This window comes from Lolium rigidum, chromosome 6 (genome assembly GCF_022539505.1).
Source record: "Lolium rigidum isolate FL_2022 chromosome 6, APGP_CSIRO_Lrig_0.1, whole genome shotgun sequence".
NCBI classification, from domain to species: domain Eukaryota; kingdom Viridiplantae; phylum Streptophyta; class Magnoliopsida; order Poales; family Poaceae; genus Lolium; species Lolium rigidum.
This window is the reverse complement of record NC_061513.1, coordinates 15,439,437-15,460,723: the sequence shown is the minus strand read 5'-3', so window position 1 is coordinate 15,460,723 and position 21,287 is coordinate 15,439,437. Positions and strand designations below refer to the sequence as shown.

Genomic DNA, 21,287 nt, shown 5'->3' with positions numbered 1-21,287 from the left:
ACTCTTCTTTGTTTAGTACAAGTTTTATCTGAATGAATATAGCTTTGAAAGTTATCAATGATCATTATGATTGAGTATGCAGGATGAACCACATAAGCTTTAACATGAGAGCACTGCTCAATAGATAAGTATAATCTGTTAACTGTTCTCTGACCAAGAACGAAGTTTGCCATCACCAACTATGATTTCTTATGCACCTTTATTTGTGATTACCTTATACTTGTTTCAAGTTGAATTATATGAGGAAGTTGTTTACTAGAATGTCTTGTGTGAATGAATATGATGCTTCTTGTCCGTATTTTATTTATCGACTCTTCACTCCATAAACATGTGGTCCTGTTTACCGAGTTCGGTTTCGCTTGGGGACAAGCGAAGTCTAAGCTTGGGGGGAGTTGATACGCCCAATTTGCATCACTATTTTATATCATAATTTGCTGTTATTCATTGATATATTTCATATTTGGAGATAATATTTATGTTATTTCATCTATTTTGCATGTTTCATGATTATTGGAGGATCGCGCACCGGAGCCAGGATTCTGCTGGAAAAAGCACCGTCAGAATACAATATTTCGGAAGATCAACAGTTGACGGAAATTATACGAAAATTCCTATTTTTCCAGATGACGAAGGGAGCCAGAAGGGGGAGCTGAGGAGGGCCGCCATGGCCCCCCTCACAGGGCGGCGCGGCCAGGGCAGGGCCCGCGCCGGCCCACAGCCAGAATACAATATTTCGGAAGATCAACAGTTGACGGAAATTATACGAAAATTCCTATTTTTCCAGATGACGAAGGGAGCCAGAAGGGGCCTGTGAGGAGGGGGCCCACAGCCCCCTCTCGCCTCCTTTTCTTCGCGCACGCCTTCGTCCCGAAAACCTAAGCTGGAGGGGTACGTCGAAAAGAGCCACAGCCGCCTCTGTGGGGCGGAGAACACCAGAGAGAAAAGAGCTCTCCGGCAGGCTGGGATCTGCAGGGGAAATTCCCTCCCGGAGGGGGAAATCGACGCCATCGTCACCGTCATCGAGCTGGACATCATCTCCATCACCATCACCATCATCTTAATCATCATCACCGCCGTCTCCACCGCTGCACACCGTCACCGCTGTAACAATTTGGGTTTGATCTTGATTGTTTGATAGGGGAAACTCTCCCGGTGTTGATTTCTACTTGTTATTGATGCTATTGAGTGGAACCGTTGAACCAAGGTTTATGTTCAGATTGTTATTCATTATCATATCACCTCTGATCATGTTCCATATGATGTCTCGTGAGTAGTTCGTTTAGTTCTTGAGGACATGGGTGAAGTCTAAATGTTAGTAGTGAAGTATGGTTGAGTAATATTCAATGTTATGATATTTAAGTTGTGGTGTTACTCTTCTAGTGGTGTCGTGTGAACGTCGACTACACGACACTTCACCTTTATGGGCCTAGGGGAATGTATCTTGTACTCGTTTGCCAATTGCGGGGTTGCCGGAGTGACAGAAACCTGAGCCCCCGTTGGTATATCGATGCGGGAGGGATAGCGAGGATCTCGAGTTTAAGGCTCGTGGTTAGATTTATCTTAATTACTTTCTTGTAGTTGCGGATGCTTGCAAGGGGTATAATCACAAGTATGTATTAGTCCTAGGAAGGGCGGTACATTAGCATAGGTTCACCCACACAACACTTATCAAAACAATGAAGATTAATTAGCCGTATGTAGCGAAAGCACTAGACTAAAATCCCGTGTGTCCTCGAGAACGTTTGGTCATTATAAGTAAACAAACCGGCTTGTCCTTTGTGCTAAAAAGGATTGGGCCACTCGCTGCAATTATTATTCTCGCACTTTACTTACTCGTACTTTATTCATCCGTTACATCAAAACCCCCGAATACTTGTCTGTGAGCATTTACAGTGAATCTTTCATCGAAACTGCTTGTCAACACCTTCTGCTCCTCGTTGGGATCGACATTCTTACTTATCGAAGATACTACGATACACCCCCTATACTTGTGGGTCATCAGACACACTTAAGGTTTGATGTCGTTTTAAGTAGATATGGAATATGGAATGGAGTTCGAATGTTGTTCGGAGTCTCGGATGGGATCCAGGACATCACGAGGAGTTCCGAAATGGTCCGGAGAATAAGATTCATATATAGGAAGTCACTTTCCAAGTTTGGAAATGATCCGGTGCATTTATGGAAGGCGCTAGAATGTTCTAGAACCTTCCGGAAGAAATCACCATGGAAGGTGGAGTCCCGGATGGACTCCTCCAACCCTAACCAGCCAACCAAGAGGGAAGGTGGAGTCCATGGTGGACTCCACCACCTTGGCCGGCCAAGGGAGAAGGAAAGGGAGGAGTCCCTATCCCCCTAGGTTTCACCCTTTGGTAAGTTTTAGAGTTGGACTCTTATTCGAATCTTTGGGCTAACCCTTGGGGTTCCACCTATATAATGAGGGAGAGAGGGAGGGGGCTGGCCACCACACCAGCCGCACCACCCAAGGGCATCAAGGCTGACGCCCCAAGTGCCCCCTCTCCCCAAACCCTAGCCACCTCCCTCCTCCCGATTCTCCCGCGGTGCTTAGGCGAAGCCCTACCGGAGATCTCCACCACCACCGACACCACGCCGTCGTGCTGTCGGGATTCCGAGGAGGATCTACTACATCCTCTGCCCGCTGGAACGGGGAGAAGGACGTCGTCATTAACACCAAACATGTGACCGAGTACGGAGGTGCTGCCCGACTGTGGCACCGTCAAGATCTTCTACGCGCTTTTGAAAGCGGCAAGTGATCGACTACATCAACAACGAGATCTAATCTCGTAGGCTTTGAAATCTTCGAGGGTTAGCCTCATGATATTCTCGTTGCTACCATCTTCTAGATTGGATCTTGGCTTGTTATTCGTTCTTGCGGTAGGAATTTTTTGTTTTCTATGCTACGAATCCCATCATTAAATTACCTCGTCTGTTTGATCTGCCGCTGTGGTATTTGAATTCGACTATGATCAGACCTGCATTTTAAACTAAATAAAAAGTCTAAATAAATATGTCAAACAATGATTAAATTAGACACTTTAAATTAATTTGGCTGATCATAAAAGCTACTAGTTTTAGCCAAATTACACCATCAACAATCTCAATACTAGTGTTGATGTCAGTTGATGCTAATTGAGTATCTTAAAAGTTAAGTTGGTATAAAATATACAAAAAATAGTGTAACCAACTCTTTGTACCAAGTTGCATTGCCATAATACTAGAGTTGCTTTTCCGCAACAACTGAGTTGGTTTTTGGAAAAAAAAAATTGTCGATACATATGCAAATGTGATCTAGTTTCAAAGATCTCATCGCGGGAGGGCTAACGGTGAAAACGAAACGCAATTTTAACAAATGGTTTGAAAGTTCAGATTTTTTTTAAAAATAATCGCATGCTATTAAATGCATGTGTAACCTTCATGTGCCAAACTTTCTATTTTTAGGGCGAGTACTTGGGTGGACTAACTGGCGGGCGTGCTCCCTAGCCGTGTCCTATTTTTTTTATTAGAACCCCTAACACATTACTGTCAAATTATTATTTTCCCGAAAATGTGAAATATTCACCTTTTTTTGAGAGAACCAGTGGCCTTTATTGATTAATGTTCAAAGGCATACGAAATTCAGCAGGGGCTCCAGGAGACAAACCTGCCTACCAGAATCAACTGAAACAAAACTACGAGCCACTCGGTGAGCTTCATTATTTGAAGCTCATCCGTGATTATGCTATAGCTTCCCACGTAATCATCTTTCAAGTCATTGATGACTTGCAGGCAGTCTGATGCCACCACCCAAGGATGTAGCTGAAGGTCCGCACCTAATGCCAGGGCTTCTCTGCATGCCATTGCTTCCAACGTCGCGGGATCAGAAATACCATTCACTGCCATTGCTGATGCTCCGATGAACGTACCATCATCGCTCCTGCACACCACTCCAAGAGCTTCACGCTTCTCTGTTTTGGAGACATCAGCATCGACATTTATCTTCGCAAAGCCATGGCCTGGAGGAATCCACCTGGGGTTGGTCGGTCTGACTCCAACGCCCTTTTGCTGTACCAATCTGGTGCTGGAGAGCGAAATGTCCAGCAAGTAACTCTCGACGAAAGCATGTGTTGATAGCGGACTCTGGAACTCGCCGTCGAAAATTATCTTTCGTCTTGCATACCAAATAGCCCACAGTGTCAACGCCATTGTGACAAACTCCTCCTGGGATAGAGTTTCTAGCATAAGGAACAACCATTGTTTCGCTGCCGGCTCCTCCAATCTACTTATATGCTCTACCGTTCCTTCATTCGCCAGTGCCCACACGCAGCGAGCAATCGTGCAGTTCAGAAGGGAGTGCCTCCAAGAGTCCTGCTCGCCACATATCAAGCAAGCCTTGGTGTCGGCCATCTGACGGTGGTGACGGACGTCTCCCGTAGGAAGAGATTGGTGAGCTAGCCGCCATATGAAAATGCGCAGCTTTGGCAGCACCTGCACCCGCCAAATTCGCTGCCATAGTTTCCCTTCCAGTCCAGTATCTGATCCTTCCGATTGGGCCTCTAGCCATGCCTCTCTCCTCTTTTTTGTGTGGACTAAGAGGTGATAGACAGACTTAACCAATAGGACTCCATTCTTGTTGTAATGCCAGGCCCAGTATCCGGGAATTTTCTGGTACTCAGTGGGATCGACCTGATGATCTCGCAGTCCATCGGGATGAAATACTGCTTCAAGAGGTCCACCTTCTAGGACGCCGATGAGCTGTCGATGAAAGCCACCACCTGAGTTGGGGCGTCCTCCTTCAAACAGACAATTGGTTGTAGCATGAAATCACGAGGCAGCCAATTCTGATTCCAGGCATTTGTTGTTTCTCCTGTACCAACTCGCATGATCAGACCTTGGTTCATGACATCCCGGCCTTCAACGATCGCCCTCCAAATCTGAGAAGGAGCCGATCCGAGTGTGGCTTCCAGAAATTCTGTAGAGGGGAAATAAACTGCCTTTAGAACCCGTGCACTCAAAGAGTTTGGGTTCTTCAGAATGCGCCAGGCCTGACGAGCGAGCATCACCGAGTTGAAAAGCTCTATGTCCCGGAAGTCCAGACCACCTGAGTACTTGGGTAAAGACATCGTTTCCCATGAAACCCATGCTGTTTTGCGCTTTCCATCCTTAGTTCCCCACCACCAGCTTCTAATCATGGAGTTGATAGCTTGGCAAAGTCCCCTAGGAAGTTTAAAGCAAGACATGGAGAAGGTTGGGATTGCCTGAACCACTGATTTGATCAAAACCTCCTTCCCCCTGATGCTAGAAGCTTCTCTAGGCACCCTTGGATTTTCTTCCAGATCTGATCCTTAAGATACTTGAAAACTCCACTCTTGGATCTGCCTACATCGGCAGAATGACGTATCACTTCTGGACAGCCCTTACTGAAGAAAACAAAAGACTTGTCCAGATTAATTTGCTGACCCGATGCATTGCAATATTTCTCCAATAGGTCATTGACTTCACTAGCTCCCTCCTCCGAGGCCTTAACGAGCAGCAGGCTATCATCAGCAAAAAGGAGGTGGTTCATGTAGGATAACGTTGCATAGAAAACAAAAATTTTCCTACCGCGAACACGCAATCCAAGCCAAGATGCAATCTAGAAGACGGTAGCAACGAGGGGGTATCGAGTCTCACCCTTGAAGAGATTCCAAAGCCTACAAGATGAGGCTCTTGTTGCTGCGGTAGACGTTCACTTGCCGCTTGCAAAAGCGCGTAGAAGATCTTGATCACGATCGGTTCCGGCGCCACGAACGGGCAGCACCTCCGTACTCGGTCACACGTCCGGTTGTTGATGAAGACGACGTCCACCTCCCCGTTCCGGCGGGCAGCGGAAGTAGTAGCTCCTCTTGAATCCGACGGCACGACGGCGTGGTGTCGGTGGTGGTGAAGAAGTCCGGCGGAGCTTCGCTAAGCGTGCGGGAAGTGGAGGAGCGGGGCGGCTAGGGTTTGGGGAGAGGGGGCGCCGGCCACTATAGGGGTGCGGCCACCTTGGTGGTGTTTGAGGTGGCCGGCCCCCTCCCCTTGGCCCTCATTATATAGGTGGAACCCCAAGAGGTGGTGTCCAAGTCTTCGAATAAGACCCGAACCAAATCCTTCCATAGGGGGGGCAATCCTAGCCCAACTAGGACTCCCACCCAAAGGTGGGATTCCCACCTCCCATGTGGGGGTGGCCGGCCCCTAAGGGGAGTCCACTTGGGACTCCTCCCCCACTAGGGTTGGCCGGCCATGGGGGGTGGAGTCCCTTGTGGACTCCACCTTCCTTGGTGGTTTCTTCCGGACTTTTCTAGAACCTTCTAGAACCTTCCATAGAACCTTCCGCGACATTTTATTCACATAAAATGACATCCTATATATGAATCTTATTCTCCGGACCATTCCGGGACTCCTCGTGATGTTCGGGATCACATCCGGGACTCGAACAAATATTCCAACTTCATTCCATATTCAAGAACTACCATTTCAACATCCAACTTTAAGTGTGTCACCCTACGGTTCGAGAACTATGCGGACATGGTTGAGTACTCACTCCGACCAATAACCAATAGCGGGATCCGGAGATCCATAATGGCTCCCACATATTCAACGATGACTTTAGTGATCGAATGAACCATTCACATACATTACCAATTCCCTTTGTCTCGCGATATTTTACTTGTCCGAGGTTTGATCTTCGGTATCACTCTATACCTTGTTCAACCTCGTCTCTGACAAGTACTCTTTACTCGTACTCGTGGTATGTGGTCTCTTATGAACTCATTCATATGCTTGCAAGACATTAGACGACATTCCACCGAGAGGGCCCGGAGTATATCTATCCATCATCGGGATGGACAAATCCCACTATTGATCCATATGCCTCAACTCATACTTTCCGGATACTTAATCCCACCTTTATAGCCACCCATTTACGCAGTGGTGTTTGGTGTAATCAAAGTACCTTTCCGGTATAAGTGATTTACATGATCTCATGGTCATAAGGACTAGGTAACTATGTATCGAAAGCTTATAGCAAACAACTTAATGACGAGATCTTATGCTACGCTTAATTGGGTGTGTCCATTACATCATTCATATAATGATATAACCTTGTTATTAATAACATCCAATGTTCATGATTATGAAACTAATCATCCATTAATCAACAAGCTAGTTTAAGAGGCATACTAGGGACTTCTTGTTTGTCTACATATCACACATGTACTAATGTTTCGGTTAATACAATTCTAGCATGATATATAAACATTTATCATAAACATAGAGATATAAATAATAACTACTTTTATTATTGCCTCTAGGGCATATCTCCTTCGATCTCCCACTTGCACTAGAGTCAATAATCTAGATTACATTGTAATATACCTAACACCCATGGCATTCGAGTGTTGGTCATGCTTTGCCCTAGGGAGAGCTTTAGTCAACGGATCTGCTACATTCAGATCAGTGTGTACTTTGCAAATCTTTACTTCTCCATCTTCGATGTACTCGCGAATCGAGTGGTAACGCAGCTTGATATGCTTCAGCCTCTTGTGTGACCTTGGCTCTTGTGCATTGGCGATGGCACCCATGTAATCACAGTAAATGATTAATGGGTCCAATGCACTAGGAACCACACCGAGCTCTACAATGAACCTCTTCATCCATACCGCTTCTGATGAAGCCTCTGAAGCCGCTATGTACTCGATTACGTTGAAGACTTCGCCACCGTGCACTTGCTTCGAGCTTGCCCGGCTTCTTGCAGCACCATTCAATATAAACACGTACCCGGATTGTGACTTAGAGTCATCGGGATCGGTGTTCCAACTTGCATCGGTGTAACCATTTACAACGAGCTCTTGGTCACCTCCATAACAAAGAAACATATCCTTAGTTCTTTTCAAGTACTTCAGGATATTCTTGACCGCTGTCCGGTGTTCCATTCTGGATCACTTTGATATACGCTAGTCAAACTAACGAGCATGTGCTATATCCGGTCTAGTACATAGCATGGCATACATGATAGATCCTCTGCTCGAGGCATAGGGGATATTACTCATCCTTTCTCTTTCATCTGCAGTAGCCGGTCCTTGAGTCTTACTCAAGACCTTGCACAGTAACATAGGTAAGAATCCTTTCTTACTTTCGTCCATTCTAAATTTCTTTAGAATCTTGTCCGGATATGTACTCTGCGATAGCCCTATTAGGCGTCTTGATCTATCTCTATAAATCTTGATGCCTAATATATACGATGCTTCACCAAGGTCTTTCATTGAAAAACTATTATTCAAATAACCTTTTACACTTGCTTAATAGTTCTATATCATTCCCAATTAATAATATGTCATCTACATATAATATCGGGAATGCTACGGAGCTCCCACTCACTTTCTTGTAAATACGAGGCCTCTCCATGACACTTGTATAAACCCAAAGTCTTTGATCACCTTATCAAAGCGTCGGTTCCAACTTCTTGATGCTTGCTTCGGTCCATAGATTGAACGCTGAAGTTTGCATACTTTGTCGGCATTTTTAGGATCGACAAAACCTTTGGGTTGTACCATATACAACTCTTCCTCAATGTCTCCATTAAGGAACGCCGTTTTGACATCCATACTGCCAAATCTCATAATCGAAAAATGCAGCTATTGCTAACAAAATCCTCACAGATTTTAGCTTCGCTACAGGTGAGAAAGTCTCATCGTAGTCAACTCCTTGAATTTGTCGGAAACCCTTTGCGACAAGTCGAGCTTTATAGACGATAATATTACCATCAGCATCTGTTTTTCTCTTGAAGATCCATTTATTCTCGACAGCCTTTCGGCTATCAGGTAAGTCTACCAAAGTCCATACTTTGTTATCATACATGGATCCCATTTCGGATTTCATGGCTTCTTGCCATTTGTTGGAATATGGGCTCATCATCGCTTCTTCATACGTCGCAGGGTCCTCATCATTGTTATCCACAATCATGACATTTAGACAAGGATCATACCAATCGGGAGTGGCACGTTCCCTTGTCGATCTGCGAGGTTCAGTAGTTTCCTCGTTCGAAGTTTCATGATCATTATCATTAGCTTCCTCTGTTGCCGGTGTAGGCGGTACAGGTACAACTTCCGGTGCTTGCGCTACTCGATCAACGAGTATAGATTCATCAATCTCATCGAGTTCTACTTTTCTTCCGAGTCACTTCTTTAGTGAGAAATTCTTTCTCAAGAAAGGTTCCGTTCTTTGCAACAAATATTTTGCCTTCGGATTTGTGATAGAAAGTATACCCTATAGTTTCCTTAGGGTATCCTATGAAGACGCATTTCTCCGCTTTGGGTTCTAGCTTGTCCGGTTGTAACTTTTTTACATAGGCTTCGCAACCCCAAACTTTCAGGAACGACAGCTTAGGTTTCTTATTAAACCATAATTCATACGGTGTCGTTTCTACGGATTTTGATGGTGCTCTATTTAAAGTGAATGCGGCTGTCTCTAATGCATAACTCCAAAATGATAATGGCAAATCGGTAAGAGACATCATAGAACGAACCATATCTAAGAGAGTTCGATTACGACGTTCGGATACACCGTTTCGTTGTGGTGTTCCCGGTGGTGTCAATTGTGAAAGTATTCCGCATTTCTTTAAATGCATGCCAAACTCATAACTCGGATATTCACCTCCACGATCGGATCGTAGAAATTTTATCTTCTTGTTACGTTGATTTTCTACTTCACTTTGAAATTCCTTAAACTTCTCGAAAGTTTCGGATTTATGTTTCATGAAATAGATATACCCATATCTACTCAGATCATCTGTGAAGGTTAGAACATAACGATAACCACCTCGCGATGCTATACTCATTGGTTCGCACACATCGGTATGTATGATTTCCAATAAGTCAGTAGCTCGCTCCATCATACCAGAAAATGGAGTCTTAGTCATTTTTCCCATTAGACATGCTTCGCATCTATCAAGTGACTCAAAGTCAAGTGATTCAAGTAATCCATCGGTATGGAGTTTCTTCATGCGCTTCACTCCAATATGACCAAGACGACGAGTGCCACATATAAGTAGAATTATCATTCAATTTAATTCGCTTAGCATCAATGTTATGTATATGCGTATCACTACTATCGAGATCTAACGAAATAAGCCATTCTTTTGTGGTGCTCGACCATAAAAGATATTATTCATAAAAATAGAACAACCATTATTCTCAGACTTGAATGAATAACCGTCTTGCATTAAACAAGATCCAGATATAATGTTCATGCTCAACGCGGGTACAAAATAACAATTATTTAGGCTTAAAACTAATCCCGAAGGTAGATGTAGAGGAAGTGTGCCGACAGCGATCACATCGACTTTGGATCCATTTCCAACGCGCATTGTCACTTCATCTTTCGGTAGTCTTCGTTTATTCTTTAGTTCCTGTTTCGAGTTACAAATATGAGCAACCGAACCGAGTATCAAATACCCGAGGTACTAGAACGAGAACCGAGTGAGATAAACATCTATAACATGTATATCGAGATATACCTTCTTTCTTCTTCTTGACAAGGCCGCTCTTCGGATCAGCCGGATACTTGGAGCAATTACGCTTCCGGTGTCCCTTCTCCTTGCGGTAATAGCACTCGGCATCAGGCTTGGGGCCGTTCTTAGGTTTCATAGGAGGCGTGGCAGCTTTCTTGCCACCCTTCTTGAATTTTCCCTTAGACTTGCCCTGTTTCTTGAAACTAGTGGTTTTGTTGACCATCAACACTTGGTGCTCTTTCTTGATCTCAATCTCGGCGGCTTTCGGCATGCCAAAGAGTTCGAGGTAACTCCTTGTTCATGTTACGCATATTGTAGTTCATCACAAAGTTCTTGTAACTTGGTGGCGGTGATTGAAGGACACGATTAATCCCCGGTCTGTTAGGAATCACTATTCCCAAGTCACCGAGTTTCTTCGCATGCCCGGTCATGGCGAGCATGTGCTCACTAATGGAGCTGCCTTCTTCCATCGTACGAGCTGAAGAAATGTTTCGATGCTTCATAGCATTCCACGGCCGCATGAGTCTCGAAAATAGTCTTTAACTCTTTCATCAACTCATGAGGATCGTGGTGCTCAAAACGTTTTTGAAGATCGGATTCCGGACGCACGGGATGGCACCTCGAACTTGAGAGTACCGAGTTTTCCGAGTCTCGTAAACGGCTTTTACTTCATCGGTTTCGGTTTACGCGGGAGGGTCACCTAGCGGTGCATCAAGCACATATTGCAGATTTCCGCCGAGAGGAAGATCCTCACATGACGGAACCGGTCGGTGAAGTTGCTACCGTTGCTCTTAAGCTTTTCTTTCTCTAGGAAGCTGGTTAAAATTGATTGGGGACGCCATCTCTACAACATATATTTGCAATAGTTTAGACTAAGTTTATGACAAATTGAGTTCAAATTTTAATTCAATATAATTAAAAATCTAGGTGAACTCCCACTCAAAACAATATCCCTCGCATTGTCTTAGTGATCACACGAACCAAATCCACCACACCATAGTCCGATCATCACGAGACAAGGTGTAATTTCAATAGCGAACACTCAAAGTGTTCATCATATCAATCATATGATTCATGCTCTACCTTTCGGTATCACGTGTTCCGAGACCATGTACGTACATGCTAGGCTCGTCAAGGCCACCTTAGTATCCGCATGTGCAAAAGCTGGCTTGCACCCGTTGTATGCACTTGTTGATTCTATCACACCCGATCATCACGAGATGCTTCGAAACGACAAGTCTTGGCAACGGTGCTACTAAGGATGAACACTTTATTATCTTGAGATTTTAGTGAGGGATCATCTTATAATGCTACCGTCGCGATCTAAGCAAAATAAGATGCATAAAAGGATTAACATCACATGCGGTTCATATGTGATATGATATGGCCCTTTTGTCTTTGCGCCTTTGATCTTCATCTCCAAAGCACGGATATGATCTCCATCATCTTCGGGCATGATCTCCATCATCGTCGGCGAAGCACCAAGGTCAATGGCGCCGTCTTCATGATTGTCCTCCATGTAGCAACTATTACAACTACTTTGAAATACTACTCAACATGAAATTTAAAGACAACCATAAGGCTCCTGCCGGTTGCCACAATACAATAATGATCATCTCATACATATTCATCATCACATTATGGCCATATCACATCACCAAACCCTGCAAAAACAAGTTAGACGCTCTCTAATTTGGTTTGCATATTTTACGTGGTTTAGGGTTTTCGATATAGATCTAATCTACCTACGAACATGAACCACAACGTTGATACTAATGTTGTCAATAGAAGAGTAAATTGAATCTTTACTATAGTAGGAGAGACGAGACACCCGCAAAGCCTCTTATGCAATACAAGTTGCATGTCGAACGAGGAACAAGTCTCATGAACGCGGTCATGTAAAGTTAGTCCGAGCCGCTTCATCCCACTATGCCATAAAGATGCAAAGTACTCAACTAAAGATAACAAGAGCATCAACGCCCACAAACCATTGTGTTCTACTCGTGCAACCATCTATGCATAGACACGGCTCGATACCCGCTGTAGGATAACGTTGCATAGAAAACAAAAATTTTCCTACCGCGAACACGCAATCCAAGCCAAGATGCAATCTAGAAGACGGTAGCAACGAGGGGTATCGAGTCTCACCCTTGAAGAGATTCCAAAGCCTACAAGATGAGGCTCTTGTTGCTGCGGTAGACGTTCACTTGCCGCTTGCAAAAGCGCGTAGAAGATCTTGATCACGATCGGTTCCGGCGCCACGAACGGGCAGCACCTCCGTACTCGGTCACACGTCCGGTTGTTGATGAAGACGACGTCCACCTCCCCGTTCCGGCGGGCAGCGGAAGTAGTAGCTCCTCTTGAATCCGACGGCACGACGGCGTGGTGTCGGTGGTGGTGAAGAAGTCCGGCGGAGCTTCGCTAAGCGTGCGGGAAGTGGAGGAGCGGGGCGGCTAGGGTTTGGGGAGAGGGGGCGCCGGCCACTATAGGGGTGCGGCCACCTTGGTGGTGTTTGAGGTGGCCGGCCCCCTCCCCCTTGGCCCTCATTATATAGGTGGAACCCCAAGAGGTGGTGTCCAAGTCTTCGAATAAGACCCGAACCAAATCCTTCCATAGGGGGGCAATCCTAGCCCAACTAGGACTCCCACCCAAAGGTGGGATTCCCACCTCCCATGTGGGGGTGGCCGGCCCCTAAGGGGGAGTCCACTTGGGACTCCTCCCCCACTAGGGTTGGCCGGCCATGGGGGTGGAGTCCCTTGTGGACTCCACCTTCCTTGGTGGTTTCTTCCGGACTTTTCTAGAACCTTCTAGAACCTTCCATAGAACCTTCCGCGACATTTTATTCACATAAAATGACATCCTATATATGAATCTTATTCTCCGGACCATTCCGGGACTCCTCGTGATGTTCGGGATCACATCCGGGACTCCGAACAAATATTCCAACTTCATTCCATATTCAAGAACTACCATTTCAACATCCAACTTTAAGTGTGTCACCCTACGGTTCGAGAACTATGCGGACATGGTTGAGTACTCACTCCGACCAATAACCAATAGCGGGATACGGAGATCCATAATGGCTCCCACATATTCAACGATGACTTTAGTGATCGAATGAACCATTCACATACATTACCAATTCCCTTTGTCTCGCGATATTTTACTTGTCCGAGGTTTGATCTTCGGTATCACTCTATACCTTGTTCAACCTCGTCTCCGACAAGTACTCTTTACTCGTACCGTGGTATGTGGTCTCTTATGAACTCATTCATATGCTTGCAAGACATTAGACGACATTCCACCGAGAGGGCCCGGAAGTATATCTATCCATCATCGGGATGGACAAATCCCACTATTGATCCATATGCCTCAACTCATACTTTCCGGATACTTAATCCCACCTTTATAGCCACCCATTTACGCGGTGGTGTTTGGTGTAATCAAAGTACCTTTCCGGTATAAGTGATTTACATGATCTCATGGTCATAAGGACTAGGTAACTATGTATCGAAAGCTTATAGCAAACAACTTAATGACGAGATCTTATGCTACGCTTAATTGGGTGTGTCCATTACATCATTCATATAATGATATAACCTTGTTATTAATAACATCCAATGTTCATGATTATGAAACTAATCATCCATTAATCAACAAGCTAGTTTAAGAGGCATACTAGGGACTTCTTGTTTGTCTACATATCACACATGTACTAATGTTTCGGTTAATACAATTCTAGCATGATATATAAACATTTATCATAAACATAGAGATATAAATAATAACTACTTTTATTATTGCCTCTAGGGCATATCTCCTTCAGTTCATTGCCGGGGCTGTGGGTGCCACCTTGATCCCTTCAAGATGCGATGATCGGCGACTTTATTTTAGGAGGCCCGACAGGCCCTCTGCTGCAAGTAAGAACAAGTAAGGGGATAGAGGGTCCCCTTGGCGGAGACCCCTCGACGGTTGAAACTCCTCCAGAGGAGTACCATTGAATAAAACTGAGAATGAAACCGAAGTTACTAGGCCCATATGAAACCCATACGAAGCATGATGGCCTGTAAATAGGACCACTCCACTTTGTCGTAGGCCTTCCTCATATCGAGCTTGAGAGCACAATGTTAATGCTTCTTAGCACTGTTTCTCTTCATAAAATGTAGGCACTCATATGTTGTAATAATGTTGTCCGTGATCAACCTTCCGGGGACAAGGCAGATTGTTCTTCAGAAATGATCTTAGGGAGAATAACTCTCAACCTATTCGCCAGGACTTTTGATGCTATCTTGTAGATGACATTACAGAGACTAATTGGGCGGAATTGTCCCAACTCCTCTGGACTCGCAACCTTAGGAATTAACACCACAAAGGTCTTGTTTATACCCACAGGGCTGTCCTCACCACGAAGGATCCACAGTACTACCTCAGTAACCTCCTTGCCACAGAGATCCCAGTGATTCTGGAAAAATTGTGCTGGATATCCATCTGGTCCGGGGCTTTCAGCGGGTACATCTGGAAAAGCGCCGTCTTCACTTCTACATCCTCAAACGGGTCTGTCAGTATGTCATTCATCTGGTGTGACACAGAGACATGGATAGAATCTAAGACTTCAGTCATGCCTGTCGTCCCCTCCGTCGAGTATAGCGTCTCGTAGAAGGATCTTGCCATACGCTCATTTCATTGCCATCCTCCGTGACTGAACCATCGCCACGTCTTAGCCTTGCAATGTGATTACTTTTCTTCCTCTTGCTGGCACGCAAGTGAAAGAAGCGGGTATTGCGATCGCCTTCGGCTAGCCATTGTACCCGAGATCTTTGGCGCCACATAGTCTCCTCCCTATGATTCAGTTCAAGAAGACGCTCAACAATTTTTTCTCTTTGTACGAAGGGCCAACACGATCCCTTTGGGCTCGAAGATGTTCCAGCTTGTCCTTGAGTTCTCGTATCTCCTTTCGAACGTGGCCGAAAGTATCTCTCCCCCATGCAGTGAGCGATCCCGAGAGGCTCTTGAGTTTCCTCTCTAATCCGTGCATGGTCGTACAGCTCTCACTTTTCCATGCCGATTCCATCGCGGGGCAAAAATCTGTATGTGCTTCCCACATAGCCTCATACCTGAATAGCCGTGACAGGGGAGCTTGTTGAGTAGGCTCCAGGCGCAGGAGGATCGGCGAATGATCCGAGGCCACTCCCGTGAGGTGGTGTAGAACGGCCAAAGGAAATCTAGAGCTCCAGCTCGTGGTACCCAAGGCCCTGTCCAGCCTAACTCCGCAAAAAGAGCCGCCCGCCACTCGCTTCTCAAAAGTCCATGGATTGCCATCATAGCTAAGATCCATGAGTTCACATACATCAACTGTATCCCTGAATGCCTGGATCTGAGCATTGCTCCGATCATTGACACCCACATGTTTCTCCCTTAGGAGTACTTCATTGAAGCCACCAATGCAAAGCCATGGCAACGGGGATGATGCTTTTATGAATTTTAGCATATCCCAAGTCTTATGGCGTTCACTGACTTTAGCCTCTCCATATACACAAGTTAACTGCCATTGAACTGAATGAGAAGTAACAACATCGTCAATGTGATAGTGAGAGTAAGGTAAAATATCTATCTTTATTTCATTATTCCAAAAGATGCCTAAACCGCCACTGCAGCCAGTACTGCAACCGCAAAAGCATTATCATAGCCCAACGTACTTGCTAAAATTTCCACCCTATTCTTCTGAATTTGTGTCTCAACTACACATAAAATGGATGGGGCAAACTCTCTCGCGAAATCGCGAAGTTCTCGGACTGTCGCGTCGTTGCCAAGCCCACGACAGTTCCATAGAAAGGTACTCATTGTGCGTGGCGGCACTCCTCCGCGGAGCCCGCCAATACAGTTGTGCCATTGTCCTTCTTCGGGGTTATGTGCTTCTTGGAGCGTTTCTGCTCCCGGGAAGACGGTGGAGGCGGAGGTGTGCCCGAGCGTGGAACATAGCCCTTCTCCCTATCCACCTCATTGAAATCCAGCTTCTTCTTTGCTCCCTCTGCATCAACCACTCCAATAACCCCGGGCTCCTTCCAGGTGAGAAAAAGTGGAGGCGCTGTAGGGACATCCCCATGCTTCACAGGGCTGCCATCATTGAGACGAGCTACCGTCGAGTTTCTTTTTCTGTTCTCCTGGATATCACCAGCACGGCCTCCAGATCGACCACCACCCTGGCTGGCACCACGGCCCCCCCGGGGAAAACCTTGACCACCTGCAGCATCCTGCTTAGACCCTCTGTTATAACTTCGAGCTCCCTCATCTTGCTTCTGAGATTGGTTACAGGCAGTATCTGCTAGCATCCAAGTGCCAAAAACAGCTGCCTCTGGGGCATGTACCCCTGGGCTGCATTCCTCTTTAACATGACCAACGAGGCCGCAAACAACACAATACCTCGACACCTTCTCATACTTCACACGCATCACTACTGGGGGGGTCCCCTTCTGGTTTGATAGTTACAAAGCGAGTCAAGTCCTTCCTGACGTCAAGCCAGACCGCACCCTTACGAAATCTCCTCCATCCACTCTTGAACTGGCCATGTCTACCAGGAGCACCTCTTCCACATTCGCAGCCAGATTAGTATTAATCGGCCTTTTGCGGTACAGTTCTGGGACGTCATGAATCTGAATCCATGCATGGATCCGGTTCAGCTCTACCATTGATGCTTTGCCGCTACCATCATACTTCTCAATCAGCAGACCATGATCTCTGAAAATCCATGACCCCTGTTCTGTGACCCTCTGCCAGTCTCCCAAGCAATTCGCCTTTACCACGGACCTATTGTCTTCCAGGTCACGGAACGTCACTTCCTGGGCAGGGGCCCAGGCAAACTTCATCGTCTTCTTCAGCAAGGTCGCGCTAAAAGGTTTAGGCGACAATAAGCACATCACTGCCATCCACTTTGTGTCTTGTTTCAATGACTCCACCTCGTTCTTTGCCACCGAGATCCCTGCAATGTCTTCCCCCTTGAGATTCAGACTTCGCAACAGCTCTTCCAGCGCCATCTCAGATCCCATCTGGCTGTCCGTCTTGCTTCCCTCGCCCTTCTCATGAGCCGCCGCCATCTCCTAATCCGATCTCAAACCCTAAAACCGTGAGACTGCCAAGGCCGGGCAGCCGATCAGGTCGACCCCTTGATCAGCCCGAACAGTCCCAACGGGAGGGGAAGAAGATGGATGAGGCGATGGGGATCAGAGGCCCTGCTGCCGGAGAAAGCGTCGATCGCTGGAGAGGTAGAGGAAAACCCTAGTCGCCTAGGTATTACTCGTTACTTACAGTTGAATTGTTAACCTATCGTCCTATGTGAAATATTCACCTGGAAGCCCAAACCATTATATCCCAAAGTTCACCCTGTGATCAAAAGACAACGGGCCTAGCCCAGCCCAGCCCACCTTAGCACCCCACCCCACATCGCCCTCTTCTTCCCCATACTGTAGTATTTCACTTGGCCGGCCCGGCCTGTTCCTCCTCCTCCTTCCTCCTCTCCCAGTCGCAAACCCCCAAAATGGCGCCGCCGCCTGCCTCCTCCCACCTCCGCCTCCTCCTCCTCCGCCGGCACCGCCTCTTCTCCACCGCCACCGCCACCACCCCCATCCCCATCCCCATCCCCTCCACGCCTCCACCCGCGGCGGCCCCGACCACGGAGTCGGTCCTCTACTCGCTCCGCAGCCTCTCCAAGGAGGACCCGTCCCTCGCGCTCGCCTTCTTCCGCCGCTCCGCCGAGTCGGGCCACCCACTGGGGTCCGCAGCCTACAACCTCATGCTCCGCACCCTCGCCTCCCGCCCCGCTTCCGCCGCGCACCACTTCTGGCCCTTCCTCGCCGACATGGAAGCCGCCGGTCACTCCGTCGACCAGGGCACCTACCTCGCCGCCCTCGCCTCCTTCAAGAAGGCCAGCCTCAACGCTGACTACGCCTCACTCGCCGACCGCCTCGCCAAGGCCAGGACCGACGCCCACCCCGTCTCTGCCGCCGTTCTCCAAGAGCAGGAGGAGGAGGATGGTTCGCTCGATAAGAGGCTGGAGGGCGTCGAGCTCACGGAGACCGCCGTCACCAAGGTCCTCCGGGAGGTGAGGGACCACCCGGCCAAGGCCCTGGCCTTCTTCCGGTGGGCCGGCCGGCAGAACTGCGGCTACAAGCATGAGTCCGCCGCTTACAACGCCATGGCCAGGGTGCTCGGCCGGGAGGAGTCCATGCGGGAGTTCTGGGACCTCATCCAGGAGATGAAGGCTCACGGGATGCACCTGGACATCGACACCTACGTCAAGCTCTCCAGGCAGTTCCAGAAACGACACATGATGACCCAGGCCGTGGAGCTCTACGAGCTCATGATGGACAGCCCCTACAAGCCGTCCCAGGCGGACGGGCCGTTGCTCCTCAGGCGCATCGCCCTAGGGCCGTCGCCTGATCTCGAGCTGGCCTATCGAGTAGTGAGGAAGTACGAGGCCGTGTATGAGTTCAAGTCCAAGGACGTGTTTGATGGGATCCACAGGGCTCTTACCAGCAACGGCAGGTTCGATGAGGCCGCCGAGGTCATGTATGATATGAGAGCCGCCGGCCACCAGCCAGACAACATTACATATAGCCAGCTGGTGTTTGGCCTATGCAAGGCCAACAAGTGCGATGAGGCTCGCAAGGTGTTTGATGAAATGGAGGCTGAGGGTTGTGTGCCCGATCTCAAGACCTGGACCATGTTGATCCAAGGGCATTGTGCGGCTGGGGAGGTGGACAAGGCTCTGCACTACTTGACAGAAATGATCGAGAACAACTTGGACGCAGATGCTGATTTGCTGGATGTCATGGTCAAAGGCCTGTGTAACCAAGACAAGGTTGATGCCGCTCACACGCTGTTTGTTGAGATGGTGGACAAGGGCCAGTTAAGCCCTTGGCAGAACACTTACAAGCATATCATTACCGAGTTGCTCAGGGTCAAGAAACTCGAGGACGCACTGGGGCTTCTTAAATCAATGAAAGCCCGCAAGTTTCCACCGTTTGCAGACCCTTTCCCTCCTAAAATTGCCCAATACGGGACCCTTGAAGATGCTAGGGACTTTCTCAAGGCCTTGAAAGGCTCAGTGAATGCCTATCCGGCATACACTGTCTATCTGCTAATGTTCAAGTCATTCTTTGCGGAGGGGAGATATTCAGAAGCTCAGGATCTACTGTACAAGTGCCCTTTCCATATCCGCAAGCATCATGAAATAACCAAGCTGTTTGAATCAATAAAAGCCAAGACTACTTAACTCAAGCATGGAAAACACACTAGCTAGCTGCTATTTAGTAAGCTTGGTGCTCATGGGTTTCTACATGGTACTTTATTGATTGTAACACAGATATTTTATTGAGTTATCTTTTATCCCCTTTGCATTTGTCTTCACCTTTTCTTGTACCTTTGCAGCTATACAGATGCTATTTCCTTAGAAATACAATCCGAATTAAACCACCTACTTGAACAGTGTACAATGGAAATGATTTTGTAGTACTCATCCTCAGTTAACTTTATCCTCCTTTGTGTTATCACAAACCATGGAGCTACGACACCACATATCTCTAGAGCTGTTCTATGGCGATCAGTGATGCTGCAAATTAGCAGGAAACTGGTATGAGCATGAGCAAGTCTTAATTTTTTAATTAATGGTTGCTTTTAGTCATAACTTACTATCTAGACATAAGCTTTTAATTACTCCAGTGTGCTTGTCAAAGTTATTTTATCAACAAACTTTTTCTATAAAGTGCTACAGTCTAGTAGGCAGAATTACAGTGACACTTTCTTGGATTTCTTTATTCGAGATATTGTTGATTGACATATTAATGTTTTGCATTATTGGCCAAGTTTGTGAACAATTTTCCGTCATGGCAGTCCATGGAGCTACAGCACCACTTATCTGGTGCTTAAAATGATGATATGTATTTCTATAGTGATCAATGTTGATACAAATTAGCAGGAAACTAATATGAGAAGGTGTAGACTCTTTAATGTTTTAATTAGTTGCTGCTTTGCCTTTAGTCTTGCCGGAGAAGCCATGGAGGAGATCTGGCAGGCGGCAGCGCAGTCAGCTGCTAAAGGCGGACGGGAGGACGGCAGATCGAGCAGGGACCTGGCTGGGAAGGAGGGACAGCCGGAGGAGGGAGAAGAGGGGCCGGCGGGAAGGATCCTGGAAGCTGAGATGCGGCCGCTGGTTGGCTCTGGCCAGCGGCGGCGTGCTCTTTGCTGGTTGGCCGGTGGTATCGAGCGGGAGATGAGGAGGCGCTGGAGCCCCCAATTCCCAAACCCTAACGAGTGGGACAGGTCGAAACTGGAGAGAGACGGGGCCGGAGGGGGGTATTTAGCCAAAAATGAGTCCCAGTTAACTAAAAATTCCTGATAAATCTGCTTGTGAGACCGATTAACCGGCTGGACCAGTAAACACACCGAGAATGCCCTTTTCGTTTCGGTCAGCCTCCGATCCGCAGTTAATCAATTAACTGAAATATCGGCCGATATTTGCAACCTTTAGAATTACAATGATGATGTTGAAATTTTGTAGGTTTTTTTTTTTTTTTGAGAAACACAGTACAAACGTAGGCGCTCACATACACGCGCATACACTCACCCCTATGAACGCACACACGCACACCCTACCCCTATGAGCACCTCCGAAAGACCGAGCCGGCGGATTGGATCTTGAAATTGACGAAGTCATCAAAGGCGCCTCGCTGTCGACGGGAACGTCGCCTCCCACTGAAAGAATATTCCG

The 21,287-nt window shown here is 47.0% G+C and overlaps 1 protein-coding gene across 1 annotated transcript; it reads left to right on the top strand.

Moving 5' to 3' along the window:
* The first annotated feature begins 18,056 nt into the window (after nt 1-18,056).
* LOC124661606 (pentatricopeptide repeat-containing protein At3g48250, chloroplastic-like) lies at nt 18,057-19,910 on the top strand. The gene has a single exon (XM_047199486.1). It carries the CDS (start codon nt 18,057-18,059, stop codon nt 19,791-19,793), a length of 1,737 nt encoding a protein of 578 aa, XP_047055442.1. The 3' UTR covers nt 19,794-19,910.
* The last annotated feature ends 1,377 nt before the right edge of the window (nt 19,911-21,287 follow it).